This window comes from Plecotus auritus (assembly GCF_963455305.1).
Source record: "Plecotus auritus genome assembly, chromosome: 6".
Lineage (NCBI taxonomy): Eukaryota > Metazoa > Chordata > Mammalia > Chiroptera > Vespertilionidae > Plecotus > Plecotus auritus.
In genome coordinates, this window is record NC_137773.1 from 31,545,230 (window position 1) to 31,564,903 (window position 19,674).

At 44.1% G+C, this 19,674-nt stretch overlaps 2 protein-coding genes across 4 annotated transcripts in view; one reads left to right on the forward strand and one right to left on the reverse strand.

Moving 5' to 3' along the window:
- Positions 1-19,674, forward strand: part of SIL1 (SIL1 nucleotide exchange factor) — a 237,221-nt gene that overhangs the window by 207,939 nt on the left and 9,608 nt on the right. The gene's annotated exons all lie outside the window — the stretch shown is intronic.
- On the reverse strand, positions 4,676-17,433 carry LOC308250564 (large ribosomal subunit protein eL33-like; the record flags this gene model as incomplete). Its single annotated transcript, XM_080673269.1, has 2 exons — positions 4,676-5,027; positions 17,393-17,433. 2 exons carry the CDS (start codon positions 17,431-17,433, stop codon positions 4,676-4,678), a joined length of 393 nt encoding a protein of 130 aa, XP_080529395.1.

Below are 19,674 nucleotides of genomic sequence, written 5' to 3' on the forward strand. Positions count from 1 at the left end.
CAGTCTAGCCATGACACTGACCACATGAAATGGAGCTGGCCGAGGAGGCCATGTTGATCTGCCCCATGGAGCACCAGTAGCCTGGTGCTGCACTTGTCTCTCAGAACTGGAACTAATTGTTCATAGAGAGCTTTCCAAATAGCAATGATGCAATGTATTTGGTTGGTTCATCATATTGTTTACCATATTTAAACTGTCAGAAACCTTAAATATCTGAGCAAAATCTCATCAAAGGATTTTTTTGGGGGACTTGTTATGTATGTTGCACAGCTGAGAGATTTGTAGTCTATATGACTTCCAAATCCTGTAATCGAAGCATTTCAATGTTGTCATTTTCAGCTGTAGACCATCCCACGATTATTGCCTTTTCTTTTGCTACTAAGAGATGACTTATTCATAAACATTTCAGCAGTTGTGTAGCAAAAGCAAAATAGGCTGCACTTGATTCCATCTGCTGTGATTGAGGAGATGTGGTTGCAAGGATTGACTTCCCAGCACACATCTTAGAACTCTTGAAAGCAAGATCTGGGTGAGTAAGAAAGTTCTTCCTGAGATATAAAGGCTTGTTGAGAGAAGTGTATTGCCTGCAGCTTGGAACAAGGATTGGCCAGGTGATTTTCCTTGGAGCCCTCTTATCCCGTGGGATCTGGACTGCTCTGCTCTTCCTCAGCCCCCAGCACCTAGAGGGACAGTTATATCACCAGCTGGAATAGATGACCTAATATAACACCCTCTCTGTGTTCTCTAGTAAACTTGATAAATCTCACTGTTTGAAAAATCTCCTATATGTTTTAGCCTAAATTTTCTTCTGCTTAACCCTGTTACTTCTACCTCGCCTCCCTCAGACTGCCTGAGTTAATTACTTAGATATATTCTTTGAATAATTATAGGGCACAGATAATTTCTTTTTAGCCCTCTCTCTTCCACATTCCCCACCCTGTGGTCTCCCTTTAACCAATTCTAATAAGCTTTTTTGATCCTTCCTCAATGTTGTTCCTTCTAGCTTATTAATTACATTTCTCCCCCGTGAATGCTTTCTGTACTGGCTTTGTCTATTTAGCCAGAGGAGCTGAGAATGAGAATCTAGAGCCACTCAGTGGGAGGTGGTACATTCTTCTTTGTTCCCCACCACAGGTAGGCCCTCCCACTTCTGAGAATAGTGAAAACCCAGGTGCTCTGTCTTTCTTAGCAGAAAAGTAAAAATAGTAATTCGCATTAAATTGTATACCGTATTTTTCCATGTATAAGATGCTATTGTTCTCAGAAAACTACAGGTCATTGAAAAAAGAGATAGAGGAAGACATAAACAAATGGAAGAACATACCATGTTCATGGATTGGTAGACTCAACATCATTAAAATGTCCATACTACCCAAAGCAATTTATAGATTCAATGCAATCCCCATTAAAATACCAACGGCATATTTCACAGACCTAGAGCAAACTCTCCAAAAATTCATCTGGAATAAAAAAAGACCTTGAATAGCCACAGCAATCCTGAGAAAGAACAAAGTTGGAGGGATCACAATACCAGATATCAAGCTATATTACAAGCCATGGTTCTCAAAACTGCCTGGTATTGGCACAAGAATAGACATATAGACCAATGGAACAGAACAGAGAACCCAGAAATAGACCCAAGCTATTATGCTCAATTAATATTTGACAAAGGAGGCAAGAGCATACAATGGATTCATGACAGTCTCTTTAATAAATGGTGCAGATACATGCAAAAAAAAATGAAACTAATCACCAACTTACACCATACATAAAAACAAATTCAAAATGGTTAAAGGAGTTATATATGTAAGATGGGAAACCATAAAAATCTTAGAAGACTCCATAGGCAGCAAAATATCAGACATATGTCATAGCAATATCTTTACCGATACAGCTCCTAGGGCAATGGAAACTAAGGAGAAAATAAACAAATGGGACTTCATCAAAATAAAAAGCTTCTGCACAGCAAAAGAAACCATCAACAAAACAACAAGAAAGCCCACTGCATGGGAGAACATATTTGCCAATGCTATTTCAGATAAGGGTTCAATCTCCAAAATTTATAGGGAACTCATACAACTTAACAAAAGGAAGATAAACAATCCAATCAAAAAATGGGCAAAGGACCTATATAGATACTTTTTGAAGGGGACATACAGAAGGCCGAGAGACATATGAAAACATGCTCAAAGTCACTAATTATCCGAGAGATGCAAATCAAAACGACAATAAGGTACCATCTCACACCTCTCAAGAATGACAAATCATCAACAAATCAACAAACAACAAGTGCTGGTGAGGATGTGGAGTGCTTAGGATGTGGAGAAAAAGGAACCCTTGTACACTGCTGCTGGGAATGCAGACTGGTGCCGCCACTGTGGAAAACAGTATGGAGTTCCCTCAAAAAGTTAAAAATGGAACTCCCATTTGACCCAATAATCCCGCTTCTAGGAATATATCCCAAGAAACCAGAAACACCATTTAAGAAAGGATATATGCACCCCTATGTTCATAGCAGCACAATTCACCATAGCTAAGATTTGGAAACAGCCTAAGTGCCCATCAGCAGATGAGTGGATTAAAAAACTGTGGTACATCTACACAATGGAATACTACGCTGCTAAAAGAAGGAACTTTTACCATTTGCAACAGCATGGGTAGAACTGGAGAGCATTATGCTAAGTGAAATAAGCCAGTCAGAGGAAGATAAATATCACATGATCTCAATCACATGTGGGATATAATGATCAACATAAACTGGACAAAAACAGATCCAGAGATGAGATAACACTGAACAGGCCGTCCAACTTCAGAGAGAAGGCAGGGGATGGGGAAGAGGGGTTAGAGATCAACCAAAGGACTTGTATGCATGCATATTAGCATAACCAATGGACAGACACTGGGGTGGTGGGGGTTTGTCCTCAGGGGTGGGTGTGATGGGGGGGGGGCAATCGGGGAAAAAAGGAGACATATGTAATACTTTAAACAAACAAAAAAAAAAGCTAAAAAAAGATGCTTTTTTTTTTTTTTCTAAAATTGTTAGACTGAAAATTGAGGGGCGTCTTATACACGGAAGTCAGCCAAGGAGGGAGCCTCACAGGTGGGTAGCTGCCCATACCTTGTCAAACAGGCTTCCTCAAATCGCAGGTCTTATTGTTACTGATGTCACCTGATGCCATAATTGGAGGTGGAGATGGAGAGTGCGCAGATGCAACAGGGACCAGAATGTTCTGAGTCCATAAAGATGTCAAAAAATAAAAAGATAAATACCAGTAAGTGATTGTCTCCCTCTGCAAAATTCAAACTGAATGTAATCAGCTATGCAAAAGAGCATGGAAATAGAACTGCAGAGAGACAATTTGGACCTCCTCCCACTGAGTATATGACCAGACAGTGGAGAAAACAGGAAGAACAACTCCTTAAGATGCCAAAAAAGAAGAAGGCCTTAAGAGGAAAACCAGCAAAATGGGCAAACTTGGAGCAGAGGCTTAAGACTTGGATTATGGAGCAGCGCCAGAGTGGCTTATGTGTGTCAACCAAACTTATTCAATGTCAGGCAAGAATGTTTGCAAGCAAAATGCACATTGTTGATTTTACAGGAAAGGCAAAATGGTGCTTCAATTTCATGAGGAGAGAAGGGTTGGCCATGAGAACACGAACAAAGTTAGCTCAGAAAATGCCACCAGTTTATGAGGATGATCTCACATATATAGACAGTGACTCAGAAGACAGTAGTGATACAATAGAAGTTGAAGAAATTGATATGTCTGGAATTAATAGTGATGAAGAAGAGAGCAGGGATGCAACAGAGGCTGAATAAAGTAATGTGCTGCATAATATCATAGTACTGGTATGTAAACATTACCTGTGGTGATTACTAAATAAAAATGTGTTCTGTTTTATGTTTAAAATATTGATTTCTTAATTTTGGGTTGGAAAAATGAGGGCCATCTTATACATGGGGGCGTCTTATACACATAAAAATACGGTAATATATTGTGGTAAAACAACTATTATTTGAATGCTTGGTATTTGCTAGGAATTGTGCTGATCTCTTCATATAATATCATGTTTCATTTCTGCAACAGTCCCATGAGATAAATATTATTATTAATATCGGTTTTACAGATGAAGAGATAGAGGTTCAAAGAGGTTTAGTAACATATCCCAGTAATACAGATTGAAGACGCTGAAACTAGGATTTGAACCCAAGTCTCCTCTCTGACTCCAGAGCAGCTTATTCACTAGTTTGTTTACTGAGTTTGGGTTTTTTGGTAAAACAAAAGTCCAGACCATTGGCTCCTAGCCCATCAAAAAACAAACACACTAACCTGGGATGAGATGCCCTAGTGCAGTGAGTTGCCGCTCTGTTGACTAATGAGTTTGCCGACCACTGACCTAGACTCTCGATTCCAATAATTGCAGGCTGTTGTTGCTCCTTGTGATTAAGCCCCTATCCCAGTGGCCGACCACTGCCCTAGTGTAGAAGGGGCTTTCTAAATTGAGATTATAAAACTGGTATAGAAGCAAGTTGGTGTGGCACTATGGGTCTTTACATATCTTAATACCTGGGAATCTCCTTCTGCAAAAAAATAATACTCTGATATATTCTTGACTTGCTTTGATTCTTTATTTTTTAAGAGAACAAATCCATTTTATTTACTTTTCAATAAGTTTAAATCTTTGAGGGGTATGGCATTACATGGATTCTGTGTTTAATGACTTTAGTGGGAAGGTTGATTCGGAATTTAGCACGAGCCATGCCACTGTTTCCATGAGCATGAGTTACCTTTCCCAAGATTACTCTGGTTTTGTTTGGTTTGCCACCAGGAGTCACTGTGTTGTTCTTTGCTTTGTTCACATACACACATCTCTTGCCTAGATAGAATTCCGTTTCATCTCCAGCATAAACACCTTTAATTTTAAGAAGAGCTGTGTGCTCCCTCCTGTTCCGGAGACCCTGCTTATAGCCAGCAAAAATGGCCTTGGACCACAGCCTTCCAGATATATTTGTCCTTATAGAAGTCCTGTCTCAGCAGACCTCCACAGGGTCCAAGATGGCAGGGAAAAACTTGCTTTGATTCTTAATTCACTTTTCTAAAAGTTTGATCTCTCAGAAGGTTATGTGTGTGTTTGGTGAATTGAAAGTGTTGGAAACCTGAGCCGAAAGTGGCTATGTTTAGAGAAGCCAAAGAAAATGCAGAACTCTCTGAGTTTGAGGGAAAGCAGATTTTAGAAAAGTAGATATAATATCTGACTCAGAGCTTTGGAAGGAAGGATGACTCATAGTCTGGTAAATGAAATGTGTTAAATACAGTCACAAGTGATTACTGCAAGGAACAAGAGAGGAGACACATAAAGAAACCAACAAGGCCGTATGGAGAGCAGTTAGTGATGAGCTTTTGTCAAAGAGATGAAAAAGAGACCTATAACCAAGAATAGATAGAGAAGAAGGGGGTAAACTTCTGAGAACACTGTCAGGAATACCAGGTGGGTGAGATCTGGGATGCTAACAATAAAGGACCTGCCTGAGCAGTTAGTGTTCAGATTGAGAGGCATGACAAGGAAGGCATTAGCCACCTGCTTCAGTGAGATGATTCAATATAGCAGATAAAGAGAGGGCATCTCCATCCTCTCTTCTATTTCTGTTTTACCTTTGACTTCTCTTTTAAGGAAAATGGCCTTCCTGCTAGAAGGAATAAAACAAGCCTGGTTAAGAGGAACTTGAGCCCAGGACTATGAGGAAGAAGGAGCAGAGCCACTGGCTTCTATAAATTAGTTAGAATCTTCAAAATCAAATGAAAATTATGGACTTCATCGTGAAACCTATGTGTTTGAATCTTTATGGCATCATGGGGGTTGAGAGAGAGGCAAGGAAACAGGATGGAGTAACAGTTTTGGTTTGCAACATGATTTATGAGAATTTCTAAAGAGAAGTGATCTCTTGGAGCTAGCATGAGTTGGTAAAAGCAGGTCTTGCCATATTAGCTTAATCCTTCCTTCATTCCTTCCACAGAAAGGTGCATAAATCTTACACATACCACTTGATAATTTATTAAAAGTAAATATATCTATATCTCTTCCACCTGGATCAAGAAATAGAACTTTATCAGAACCCCACAAGATTTGCTTACGCTCCTTCCCAATTCTAATTTCCATTTTCAGAAAGATTTACCAGCCAGGGAGATTAGACCAAAATTCTTTTTAATTTATTGATTTTAGAGAATGAAAAGGGGAGAGAGAGAGAGAGAGAGAGGTCGGCTTTGTTGCTCCATCCATTCATGCATTCATTGGTTGATTCTTGTATATGCCCTGACTGGGGATCAAACCCTCAACCTTGGCTTATCGGGATGACTCCAAACAACTGTGCTAACTGACCAAGAGATTAGACCAGTGTTATGGACACAGAGAAAGCTTGTGATCCAGGAAAACATTTGGCAGAATTTCACAATAAACTGATAGGTCAGGTAGAGAAATGATAAAGACGTGCATTTGTAGCTATTTGAACAATCATACCTAATAAATGTTTACTTATAAATGGCTCAGTGTCAACAGTCTTCACTGTAGCTATGTGCCAAAGAACTCATGTCTGACTCTGACCTGTTCAACTTGCATTGAGATTCTCATGTAAGGACATGGGGGCAGATGACACAGATCATGAGGAATAAGCAACATGTTGGCTATGTGACAGAATGAGAATCCAAAAGAATAGTGGCGGGCTAGGAAGAAAGGCCCAGGTAGCAAAGTGACATTTAAATTTTGTTATTAAATGTTTAATTTTATAAATAACCATACTCATGTTTAAAAAATAAATCTTACCACCCAGAAACAAATATATGGTGTTATATCACCTATACTGTTTGTAACTTACTTTGTGACACTACTTCCAAAAGCCTAGATGTGGCCTGAGGCATTCGGAGTAGAGTGGCACTGCGGCAGAGGTGCCTGGGCCCACTGGACTCTGGAGAGATTGTCCAGGCTGGAGCCCTTTGGGGGATTCATCGGTACTTGGAGCAGCATCCCACAGAGCATTGTCAAGAAGGCAGTGGATTTCCAGAGGCACACAAAAATGACTTCAGGATCCCATGATGCAAGATTGTGAAAGGGGAGCTTTCTCTGGACAGTTGGTTGCTCCTAAGCTTCAGAAAGGCTGACCTGTCAGAGCAGTGATGGGGCCAGTTGTTATGTTTCATGACATCAGATTTCAACTATCCATCAGAAGATATTTCTCTAGCAATTGTAAGAGTTTACAACTAGAGTTAAGGCTGCCTTGTTCAATGGTTGGCTCCTTACTGCTCTAGTCTTCAAGTACTAGGCAGCCAGTTTATCAGATATACTATACCAGATAAAAGTTCTGGGCATTGGATCCAGTTACCCCAAATGCTGGCCCTCAAATCAGTATGAGGGCATTTATAAAAAATCAGGTTTTGAGCCCCATCTTCTGAATTGTGATTCAGTTTGTGTAGAGTAAGGTTTAGAATCAGAATTTCCAAAAAATTTTTCATGCTCCTTGGAGAAATGGCTGATTCCATGGCAGGTGCAGGAAAAAGACATTATCTGTACAAGAACATCTTGGGCCAGAAAGTAAGGAAGTGCTCAAAGAATGATGGAAACATGTCAAAAAAAACACAGAAGCTAGCTAGCACAAAAAAGCTCTGGTGATTAAATGAGGGATAATTTCAGCAATAAAATAAATAATGATAGAAATGATTATAACCTCTAGAGTAAATAAGGATCCATGAATCCATAGTGATATGAATGAATGAATGAATGAATGAATAAGAAGAAAAACCTCTTTTGAAGTAGAGTGCAACAAATACAGATAGAAGAAATAATGGAGTTAGAATATCATCATGTGACAAGCACCATAGTAATAAGTATTTTGAGCAAGAATTATTGACAAATGCCAGAACTAAGTGGGTGAAAGTTTGATGAGAAACATTGCTGTCTTCATATTTCAAAGTGTCTCCCTACAAAATATTTTTTTTATTTTTTATTTTTTTAAATAAATCTTTATTCAGATTATTACAGGTGTTCCTCTTTTTTCCCCCACATAGCTCCCCTCCACCTGATTCCCCACCCCATGCCCTTACCCCCCGCCACTGTCTTCATCCATAGGTGTAAGATTTTTGTCCAATCTCTTCCCGCACCCCTCACACCCTCTTCCCCCTGAGAATTGTCAGTCCACTCCCTTTCTATGTCCCTGATTCTGTTATATTCATCAGTCCATTCTGTTCATCAGATTTTTTATTCACTTGATTTTTAGATTCACTTGTTGGTAGGTATGTATTTGTTGTCATTTTGTTGTTCATAATTTTTATCTTTACCTTTTTCTTCTTCTTCCTCTTCTTAAAGAATACCCTTCAGCATTTCATATAATCCTGGTTTGGTGATGATGAACTCCTTCAGCTTTTTCTTGTCTGTGAAGCTCTTTATTTGACCTTAAATTCTGAATGATAGCTTTGCTGGGTAGAGTAATCTTGGTTGTAGGTTCTTGCTGTTCATCACTTTGAATATTTCTTGCCACTCCCTTCTGGCCTGCATAGTTTCTGTTGAGAAATCAGCTGACAGTCGTATGGGTACTCCCTTGTGGGTAACTGTTTTCCTCTTGCTGCTTTCAAGATTCTCTCTTTGTCTTTTGCCCTTGGCATTTTAATTATGATGTGTCTTGGTGTGGTCCTCTTTGGATTCCTCTTGTTTGGGGTTCTCTGCACTTCCTGGACTTGTAAGTCTATTTCTTTCACCAGGTAGGGAAAGTTTTCTGTCATTATTTCTTCTAATAGGTTTTCAATATTTTGCTCTCTCTCTTCTTCTGGCACCCCTGTAATTCAGATGTTGGTACGCTTAAAGTTGTCCCAGAGGCTCCTTACACTATCTTCATATTTTTGAATTCTTTTTTCTTTTTGTTTTTCTGGTTGGGTGTTTTTTGTTTCCTCATATTTCAGATCTTTGGTTTGATTCTTGGGGTCCTTTGATCTACAGTTGAATTTCTGTATATTATTTTAGACAGTGTATGCTTAATTTCTGACTGGTCACTTCCATGTCAACATTTTTTTGGCATTCTCATTAAGGTCCTTGAAGGTCTCACTAAGCTCCTTGGAGGTCTCATCAAGTTTCTCTGCGGTTTTTAGAAGATTCTTGAGTAACCTTATAAATGTGGTTTTGAACTCTATGTCCAGTAGTTTGCTTTCTCCATTTCTTTCATTTGTGACATGTTTCTTTGTCTCCGCATTTTGCTACTTCCCTGTGTTGATGGAGTGGTTTTCTGTGGTAGGTGACCAGTGGTTCAGCCTATCACCTGAGGTGGACACCCTTGGTGCACCCCTTTGTGGGCTGAGTGCAAAGTCTTGGTGTAGTTGAGCCTTGATTGCTGTTTGTACACTGGGAGGAATTGACCTCCAGGCCAATTGGCTGTGAGGACCCGCTGTGTCTATAATGGAAGAACTGCTGTGCTGGAGACACACTTATGGGGCAGGACTTGCTTCAGTGGGGCTTTGGTGCTCACTGAGTCTGCCTCTTGAATGTGTCACTTATGGATGTGAGTAGTTGAAATCTGGTGTCGTCTCACACTGACCACTAGATACACTAGCTTCTGGATCTCCAATGGGGTGCAGGTCAGCTACTGTCTGAGGCCACCCAGCAGGAGCTACAGTGAGAACTACAGTTTTCTCCTCTTTGCTTGGGGTTTGGAGGTTTTGGAGCTGTCTGACCAGAGCTGCAGTTTGTTAGGTTAAGCTGCGATAGGGCAGACCATTTATATGGAAAAGCCGCTGCTTGGAGCTTGGGTGGGTTTGTAGATTATGCGGGGCGGGGTCTCAGGGAGTCACTAGGCTAGGGCGTGGCAAACAGCGATGGCTGCCAGTCAGCCGTCTCTGTGTCTCCGCGTTTCCAAGTCCCCACGTCCTGCGCCCCAGTGCAGAAAACAATGATTGCTGCATGCACCTCTGCAAGAAAGCCACCCTCACTTTCCGACCCAATGGCTGACAGTCCAGCTTCTCCCCATAGGAGTTTGGGTCCACAGGGTCTCCCCAGAGAATGGAGTTCAGAGTAATCGGGAGATTGTCTCCCTTCGGGTTGAAAAAAGCAGCGCACCCAGTCGCCCGCTGCCAGCCCAATTCGCGCACCTCCGTACCTCAGCTTTTCAGCGCTTGTGCACGTCTCAATGCTCTTTTCTCTTTCCTTCTAATTGTAGAACTTCCACTCAGCCAGCTTTCCCGTGGTTCTGGGTGATAGACGTTTTGTCTTTTAGTTGTAGTTTTGAAATTGTTGTGTGAGGCAGCAGTTAAGGTGTTTACCTATCCCGCCATCTTGGTTCGCCCCCACTACAAAATATTTATTAATTTAAAAGAGACTGTCTTTATAATGGAGAAATCTGGCAGATACCACCATGACCAAGTAATGGAAGTCACCACCACCAGTTGTGGGCCTGACTGACATCTCATGCCTCTGATATGATGCACTGAGAAAGACGTAACATTGCTTTTATGGTATTCCTTTCAGCGTGCATAACCTTAATCTAATTATGGGGGGAAATCAGACTAATCCAGACTGAGGGGCATTCTGCAGTTGGCCTGTGCTTTTCAAAACTATCTGTAAAGAAAAAGGCTAAGAAAAGAAGTGCCAAGGAGACTTAAAAGACTTTTAGTAAAATGTATCATGTAATCCTGGATTGGATTTTTTAAAAATTATTTTTCTAAAAAGTGTATTCTAAAAATTTGGCAAAATCTGAATATCTATAGCTCATGTACCAGTATTAATGTCCAGATTTTGATCATTGTACTGTGGTTATATTCTTGGAAAATATACATTTGATACATTTGGAGTAAAGGGGCATGTGTATATGTTCTCCTTGCTCTCAAATGTTTCAGGAAAGAAACAATATGTGAATATATATATAAAGAGAGAGAAAATGGAAAAGCATATGTGTTAAAATGTTAACAATTGGTGACTTTTAAAATATATATATAGATTTCAGAGAGGAAGGAGAGGGAGAGGGAGATAGAAACCTCAATGATGAGAGAGAATCATTGATCGGCTGCCTCCTTCACACCCCTTACTGGGAATCAAGCCCACAGCCTAGGCATGTGCCCTGACTGGGAATTAAGTATCAAATCGTGACATCCTGGTTCATAAGTCATGCTCAAGCACTGAGCAACACCAGCTGGGCCAATTGGTGACTCTTGATAAGAGTTCTTTTACTATTTTGCAACTTTTCAGTAAGTTACTTTTCCTGTGTAATTTTCTATAATTTCTTAAGTGTTGTGTCTGAAATGTTTTAAGGGAAAAATGTGCCCCAGATGATTGTGATGCAGAGCTATGTTTGAGAGCTACCAGATGTCTATCAGGAAGATTCTTTGATTGCCTTCCCTCTGAGGCCCTCTTATCTCTCCAGAGGTGGGCAGATTCATATTCTCTCTCTCTCTCTCTCTCTCTCTCTCTCTCTCTCTCTCTCTCTCTCTCTCTCTCTCTCTCTCCCTCTCTCTCTCTCTCTCTCTCTCTCTCCTCTCTCTCTGTGTGTGTGTGTGTGTGTGTGTAAGTAAGGAGATCCTAGAGATATTCTTGTAAGTGCTATCATTGTGGTGAATTGTGGATATCCACATTTGCTTACATGACTGGCTTCTGGTTGGGGACTGTATATGAACAGTCCAGTGACAGCCCTGCCCTCCCCCAGTAACAGATGGAACTTCTGAAGAGCCCAATGTGTTTCCCTTCACACTTAAGTTACAGGCTGGATGTTTTGTTTCTCCTGTGGAAGAGTTGTGTGTGGCATTTATTATTTTTGGTGAACCTGTTCTGTTTATATTCAAGTTGACAATTGTTTCCATCTTGATTGTTTAATTAATTGCTTAACCCCATTAATCCCTAGATTGCAGGTTAGTATAGATCCCTAATGAACCTACCTATTTCAGGATTACACATCCTGCCAGTCCTGGTGTTTCACAGATGATCAAGGCCACACACTAGGGCCGTGGTCGGCAAACTGTGGCTCGCGAGCCACATGCGGCTCTTTGGCCCCTTGAGTGTGGCTCTTCCACAAAATACCACAGCCTGGGCGAGTCTATTTTGAAGAAGTGGCATTAGAAGAAGTTCAAGTTTAAAAAACTTGGCTCTCAAAATAAATTTCAATCATTGTACTGTTGATATTTGGCTCTGTTGACTAATGAGTTTGCCGATCACTGCACTAGGGCACAGACAAGGTCAGGTCACCAGAGAAGAATCTTTCTCTCTGAGCAAGAAGATGAGCATGTACAACTTCATCAGGCAGGATTGCAAATGACTAAGCCTGACCACATATCCCGAGATACACCCCCTTTCCCCACTGCACAGCATCTGCTCCTGGAGCATTTCAGAATAATGGCAGCTTTTTCCTGTTATTAAGCAATTAAAAAGAAATGACATTGCTGTACTTAGAAATATTGAAGTCTCGGGAGAGTACATACCCAATGTGTCCTCAGTGTCCACGGCTTGGACTGGGACTCTAGTGACACGTGCTCTACTTCAGGGTTCTACCTTAGTGTTTCCTCAGCCATCTAACCCATCAGCCTAATCCTTATTTTTCATCCCAGAGCTCTGCCTTCTCCAGTGTTTCTCCTCTTTTTTTTTTTTTTTTTTTTTTTCAGCCCTTGTTGTTCTGATTAACCCAGCAGGATTTCTGTGTGTTCTCTGTTTCTGTGCACATACCCCTGGTGCCAGCAGCACCTGCTTTGTGGCCGTGTGACCTGTACAGCTGCACAAGACCCCACACTGAAAAGGGCCCAGCTTGGTTTAATGCTCTGCCCTTGCCACCTGAAATTCCTTACAGTTTTTTAACAAGGGCCCCACATTTTCACTTTGCACTGGTCCTGAAAATTATGAAGCCACTCCTGTACCTGAAGTGGGCAGCATTCTCATGCCCTTCCCCCCACCCCCAGCCAGGCTTGGCTGCACATCCTAAGTATCAGCTCCTCCACTCCCACCCCCAACACTTGCTCAGCTTTGGTTAGCTAAAGTATGACCTTTGACCCTTGGCAGATTACCCACATCAGTCGCTCTGACCCAAACGGTTTGGTTTCTGCAAATGTAATCACTTCCATTTCTGCAATCCCCCCCCACCTCCTCCCCCCCCCCCCCCCCGCCCCAAGTCTACAGAGTAGCAGCTGCTGCTGCTGTCCCTCTGCACACAGGCAGCTGACTCGCCTGCTGATTGTGAACATCCCAGCAATCCAAGTGCTAATGGTATTTATTCAGTCCAGCCTGCTTAGCCCTGAACAAGGTTTATTCTCATTTATCTCGTCGGAGACGAGCTACGTCCTTAATATCCTTTTGTTGACTTTGAGCACACCAGCACCACTAATGTCACTAAAAGGCTTGCCAGGCCCCTGCTGTTTTAACTCTCTCAAATCTCCAACTCTCAGGACATCCATCTTCCAGCCATCAAGACACACACACACCCCCAACCTCACCCCAGGCAAGGGGTGTAGCTCTGGTCCAGATTCTGTAGGCTGGGAGGGGTGTGAGGCCAGCTATATGTGCCCGAGGCATCTGAGCTAAATAAAGCTGTGCTCTCTTGGGGTAGCAAACCCACTATAATCATAATCTTTCGGTCACAAAGCTTTGGCTAGCATTTTGGCATTATTAGCTATTCTCTCTTTAGCACAGGGTAGTTTTAGCTCTGCTTCACAGGTGAGGACACTGAAGTAAAGGGACTTATCTGAGGTCATCAGTCATTGTTCACAGGATTCTCAACAAGGGTTCTCCAGGCCCTGGCTCTTGCACCTCACTCTGAGCTATTTTGGGTATTTACTCCCCAAAAGCACACAGCATTGAGCATTCAGAGCCCAAGGCAGAGCTGCCTGGGGAGAGAGAGGTTCTGAGAGCATGTTGGTGTCTGACCCTCTGGCCACATTGCTCAAGAAACAATTGGCCTCTGCTGTCCCTGCCTGAATGGACTGAGTGCCATAGGAAATGCAGGCCTTGTCTCTCCCAGGCTCCCTCTGTGGTGCTTCCTCAGCTCCTTGACTGGGCAGCACAAAAGGCTGTTTTCAGAGGGTACTGTATTTAGCCCCTGAGGTGTTCACCGAGCCACTGAAGCCCTGAGCCTGGGTAGGGCCCAGATTTATGTGGGGCCCTCATTTAAGCTGGTCAGGAGAAAAGGCGGCAGCGTGTGGGCCCGGGGTTGCTGAGCTCACATGGCCACAGGCCCACATTTGCCCACAGTCCTGCTTTACTTACCCAGGTCCTTCCGAACTGCTGCAGGAGAACAAGTGGATTAATGAAAATCGCTTTATGAAAGCGATTTCAGCAAGTGACAAAAGGCATCAGCTTTCTCTTTTCCTCTCTGGTTTCCTTCGCCTGTGCATTAAGCTCTGTTCTCTCATACTCTAAATGGGCTTTCCCCTTTGGGTTGGGTGGGCCTGGCTACTGCTGGCAAAGCTGTAGGTGCTCTTGGCTTACAGTCACCTTACCTTGTAGAGAAGAGAACTTTTCTCTGTTCTGACTCCAATGTGGAAGACTGGAGGGCTCTGACTGCCTAGTCCTGGGGGACCCACTGAGGCCATGGTTGCTAGCACTGGGCCACAAGCTCTACCCTGAAGCCTGGGGAGTTGAGACCACCCCATCAGGACCACAGGAGTGGGAGAAGCAGCAGTCTCAAAGGAAGGAAAGTGTCAGTGCTAGAAGATAGGGAAGAAGGGATGCTGGGCAAGTACAGGCACAGTGCCACATAACCAGAAACAAACTGACCTGGGAGTGGTGGGATAGGCCTGGTTCAGCGTGTCTCCTAGCTCAACTCCTGTCCCGCCCGCCCCCACTCCTCCATCACTGTCCTGAGATGAATCTTGCTCTCGGGGTCTCTCTGGTGTCTGACACCTGGAGGCACTTGTTTCCAACTTTTTGGTTTTCCCTGGGTGTGGGCTGAAGTAAGAATAGGAGCAGGTTCCATGTGCTGGGTAGTGTCTGGGTTCTACATCGCCCCATCTTGGTCCCAGCCAGCAGACCTGCTGGCACTATGCCCAGCTTGGCCTCTTGGTATCAGATGAACTGCACCTCTCAGCCCAATTTTTATGACTCTCCAGGGAAGCCTTCCACTGAACAGTCTCCTCGCCTCTACACACATGATCATTCTGTCCCCTGAGCATTTGCCCTTTCTCCTCTCCACAAGTTGTCTTACCTCTACTCTGGCTTACTGTAGTCTCACCTCTCCTATGCAGCTCTCCTGGCTCTTCTAGAACCCCACAGACCTTAGGTTCAGAGCCACCTGGTCTGGCCTAAAGTTATAAGCCCTTCATTTATTCATTCACTCCTAAACCAGTAAATAGCATCTGGTGTGAATCCTGGCTTGCTCAGTGTTGAGTGACAGAGAGCAGGCTGAGTTCCCCAGGAATCTGTCCTGCATGGGGCTTCTCTGAGCAATTGCCTGGCAGTGGCTTGCCTCTCCATCTTGCCTAAGACAGAGTCAGGCCCTCTCTAACTTACATTGGGGCTCCCATGGAAGTACCAGGGAAGCTATATCTCCTATTGGCTTTTGGCATCTTTTCTTGACTCTCAATCAGTTTATTCTTTCTCTGGAGGATCCCAAGTATTTGCCTACACAGTACATGCCTGCCCCCTTTGCAAGTTCTTTGGCTGATCTCTTCCCTCCCAGATTCCCTTCCCTTTGAGGATCCTCAGTCTGTTGCATGCTTTCATTTTGTCCATTTATTTTGTTCATCCTATATAATAGCCTAATATGCTAAGTATCCGGTTGTCCGTTCAACCAATCAAAGCGTAATATGCTAATGATAACGCTAAGGTCACTCAACTGCTCACTCTGAGGTGCACTGACCACCAGGGGGCAGACAGTCAACTGGTAGGTTAGTTTGCTGTTGGGGTCTGGCCGATCGGGACTGAGCGAGACTGGCTGGACATGCCCTGGGGGCCTCCTGCATCCCTCCCCAGCCTGATCGTGCACCAGTGGGGTCCCTTGGCCTGGCCTGCGCCCTCTCACAATCCGGGACCCCTTGGGGGATGTCGGAGAGCCGGTTTCGGCCATACGGCTGAACGACTGTTCGCTAGGATGCGCACTGATCACCAGGGGGCAGACGCTCAATGCAGGAGCTGCCCCCTGGTGGTCAGTGTGCTTCCACAGGGGGAGCTCCACTCATGGCTGGCGAGCACAGTGGCGGTGGCGGCAGCGCTAAGGATGTCCGACTGCCAGCACGGAAAGCAGACCTCAGCCATCAGTCAGACATCCCCCAAGGGCTCCCGGACTGTGAGAGGGCACAGGCTGGGCTGAGGGACCCCCCCTGAGTGCATGAGTTTTGTGCACCAGGCCTCTAGTTAGATATAAGTGAGATCATGTGATACTTGTCTTCCTCTGACTGACTTATTTCACTTAGCATGATAATCTTCAGGTCCCTCCATGCTATCTCAAAGGGTAAGCGATCCTTATTTTTTAGTTACATAGCATTCCATGGTGTAAATGTACAACAGTGTTTAAATCCATCTACTGATGCGCACATGAGCTGTTTCCAGATCTTAGCTATTGTAGATTATGCTGCTATGAACATAGGGGTGCATATATTCTTTCTGGTTGATGTTTCAGGCTTCTTAGGATATATTACTAGAATTGGGATTACTGGGTCAAATGTCAATTCCATTTTTAATTTTTTGAAGAAACTCCACACTGTTTTCTATAGTGGCTATACCAGTCTGCATTCCTATCAGCAGTGTACTAGGTGTACTAGGGTTCCTTTTTCTCCACATCCTTGCCAGCACTTACTGTTCATTGATTTATTAATGGTAGCCCTTCTGGCAAGTGTGAGGTAGTACCTCATTGTCGTTTTAATTTGCATCTCTGATGATTAGTGACGTTCAGCATTTTTCATATGTCTCGTGGCCATCTGTATAACCTCTTTGGAGAAGTGTCTATTTAGGTCTTCTGTCCATTTTTTTTTTATTGGATTGTTTGTCTTCCTTTTGTTGGGTTGTATGAGTACTTTATGTATTTTGGATATTAACCCTTTATCAGATGTATCATTGGCCAATATGTACTTCCATATAGTGGGTTCCCTTTTCATTTTGATGCTGGTTTCTTTTGCTGTGCAGAAGCTTTTTAGTTTGATGTAGTCCTATTCGTTCTTTTTTTTTTTCCTTTGTTTCTCTTGCCCTGGGTGTTGTATCGTGAAATGTCTGAGATTTTGCTGCCTTTGCTTTCTTCAAGGATTTTTATTGTTTCACAACTTACCTTTAAATCTGTTATCCATTGAGTTTATTATTGTGTATGGTGTAAGTTGGTGGTCTAGTTTCATTTTTTTACATGTAGCTGTCCAATAATCCCAACACCATTTATTGAAGAGATGTCTCTATTCCATTGTATGCTCTTGCCTTCTTTATCAAAGATTAACATCTTCTACATGTTGTCTCTCCCCTATACCTTTTGTTGGTGATAGGGCTGCTGCTCTGGGAGGTGCCCATGCTGAACCCCATGTGCTCAGGCCAGGTCTCCTTGGATTCCCGCTCTGTCCTGAGCTCTGTTCTTGTCTTCTTGGGTTGGCTGGGTGATTGTCTCATCTCTGGGTCTTGTTCTCAGTAGATCTATAGACAAGGGCAAAGCTTTGTGCTGTGTTTGGAGGGCCTTGTCTGTGCCACTCTGCAACCCCCAGAGGATGGGGCATATCAGTGGCCCTCCCCGAGGCTGATGCAGTGTCAGGCCTGGCAGAACCCCCTTCCTTGGGAGGCAGCATTTGACATTTGTGTGGTCCTTGTCTTTTCCTAGACCCTGCCTGTTGCGGTGAGCATTCCTCGGGCACATGATGGCAGAGACAGCCCTAATTAGCTCACACTTTGATGAAGCAGCTGCCTTTCTCAAGTTGGGGGAGCAGGGGCAGGGGAGAGGTTCAGCTCCCAGTCCCCCATGCATCGGTGCCCACCTGCCTGTCTGGAAAGGAGCTGTCAGCCTCCCTTCCCCAGATGCCCCAGCCTGTCTCCAGACTGTTCCTCAGACATGAGTGGAGTTACAGTGGGACAGGCTGGCACCCACCCTGCATATCCTCTCTGTTGAGAGGGACGCAGGGGGACGAAGGCACCTCCCATTTTACAGAAGGAAAACTAGCTTAGTGTGCTAAGTCTGCTTTGAACCTTGAAGCTGGTGCCAGGCAGGAATAGAAGGGTGGGCCATCTAGGACTCACTTGAGGCCCATCACTATGCCATTCGGCAGCACTTAAGGAGTGCCTGCTCTGTGCCAGGGCCTCTCCTGCAAGCAGCAGTGTAAACACTCTCTTATTACCTGCCTCCATTTTTCTCTGTGGTTTGGACCAGGAGCTTTCTCCCTCTGATTTGTTAACACCTTGCCTCATGCCATGAGGACCCCCTGCCAAGGTTGGGGGTTAGGAGGAACCAGGCCCTTTTGGGGTCTCCAGGGAGCTGGTGGCCATTCTAAGGGCCATTCTAAGCAGCCAGAGCCTGATGGAGACTTGGTACCCTCTGTGGGCTGTCTGATCTCTGGCCTTGCCCTTCCCTTTGCTGCTAGCCTCAGGCTTTTTATGTGCCTGCTGCCTTTTTTCTCTGAAGCCTCAGAAGTGGCTGGTGAGGGAGCCTTGACCTTCCTGAAGGGCCTAAAAACATAGGTCCCTGTGTTTGGCACTTGCTCCTTAATTGATCACTAATTTGATCTGAGAAAGCAAGGATCCTGAAAAAGGGTATCCTGGTGGGGTTCCCTGCCATGTGCCCTCCCTGGCACCCTTCCAGGCCCAGCATCCTTTCATCCAGGAGGGCTGTGCCTGAGTGTTTGACTCATTACTCTCCCCAGCCTAGAATGCGGAGAGGAGTTCCAGAGGCAGCTCTGGGTGCGGAGCATTTCAGCACTGCCTGTTTGTTGGTTGGCACAATTATGGTTTATTCATTCATTCCCTATTGTTCAGGGTCCTATGCCATGGCAGGCTCTGTGCTAAACGCTGAGGTTACAGGGATAGAGAAAGTCACAGTAGCTGCTCTCAGAGAGTGGAGGGGCTGGTGGGAGGCACTGGGTTGGTCCTGTTTCAGGATCTGCATAGGGATGCGGAGGCTCCCTGGATCTTGTGTTTTCTTTTTTTTTTTTTTAATATATTTTATTGATATTTTTACAGAGAGGAAGGGAGAGGGATAGAGAGCTAGAAACATCGATGAGAGAGAAACATTGATCAGCTGCCTCCTGCACACCCCCGACTGGGGATGTGCCTGCAGCCAAGGTACATGCCCTTGACCGGAATCGAACCCGGGACCCTTCAATCCGCAGGCCGACGCTCTATCCACTGAGCCAAACCGGTTTCGGCATTGTGTTTTCTTTTTATTTTCCTCCCACAGCATTCACTATGTGCTGTGTGTGTGCTCCACCCAGGAGAGGAGAGAAAAAGAACGGGTTCCTGTCTAGGGGACCCCATTAGTAATTGCCCCTCAGTGTGTGATGGGCCTGGGGTCATTGAAAGAGGAGCACCCAACATTGGCTTGGGGAAGGTGGACAAAGGCTTTCTATAGCAGGGCCATAGATGTAGCACCCTTAGCATCAGAAGGATCTTAAAGTGGTAGATGTGATTTCCTTTTTTTAAAACACCCCAGCCTGCTGGCTGCTGGGGAGGGGAGACTGGCATGGGGGCACTTGACCCTGTCGTTTGTGCCACAGGTCATTGTACCCAGGTGGACCCACACTAATTCGCCTCTGTTTCCCCATCTCAGTTCTC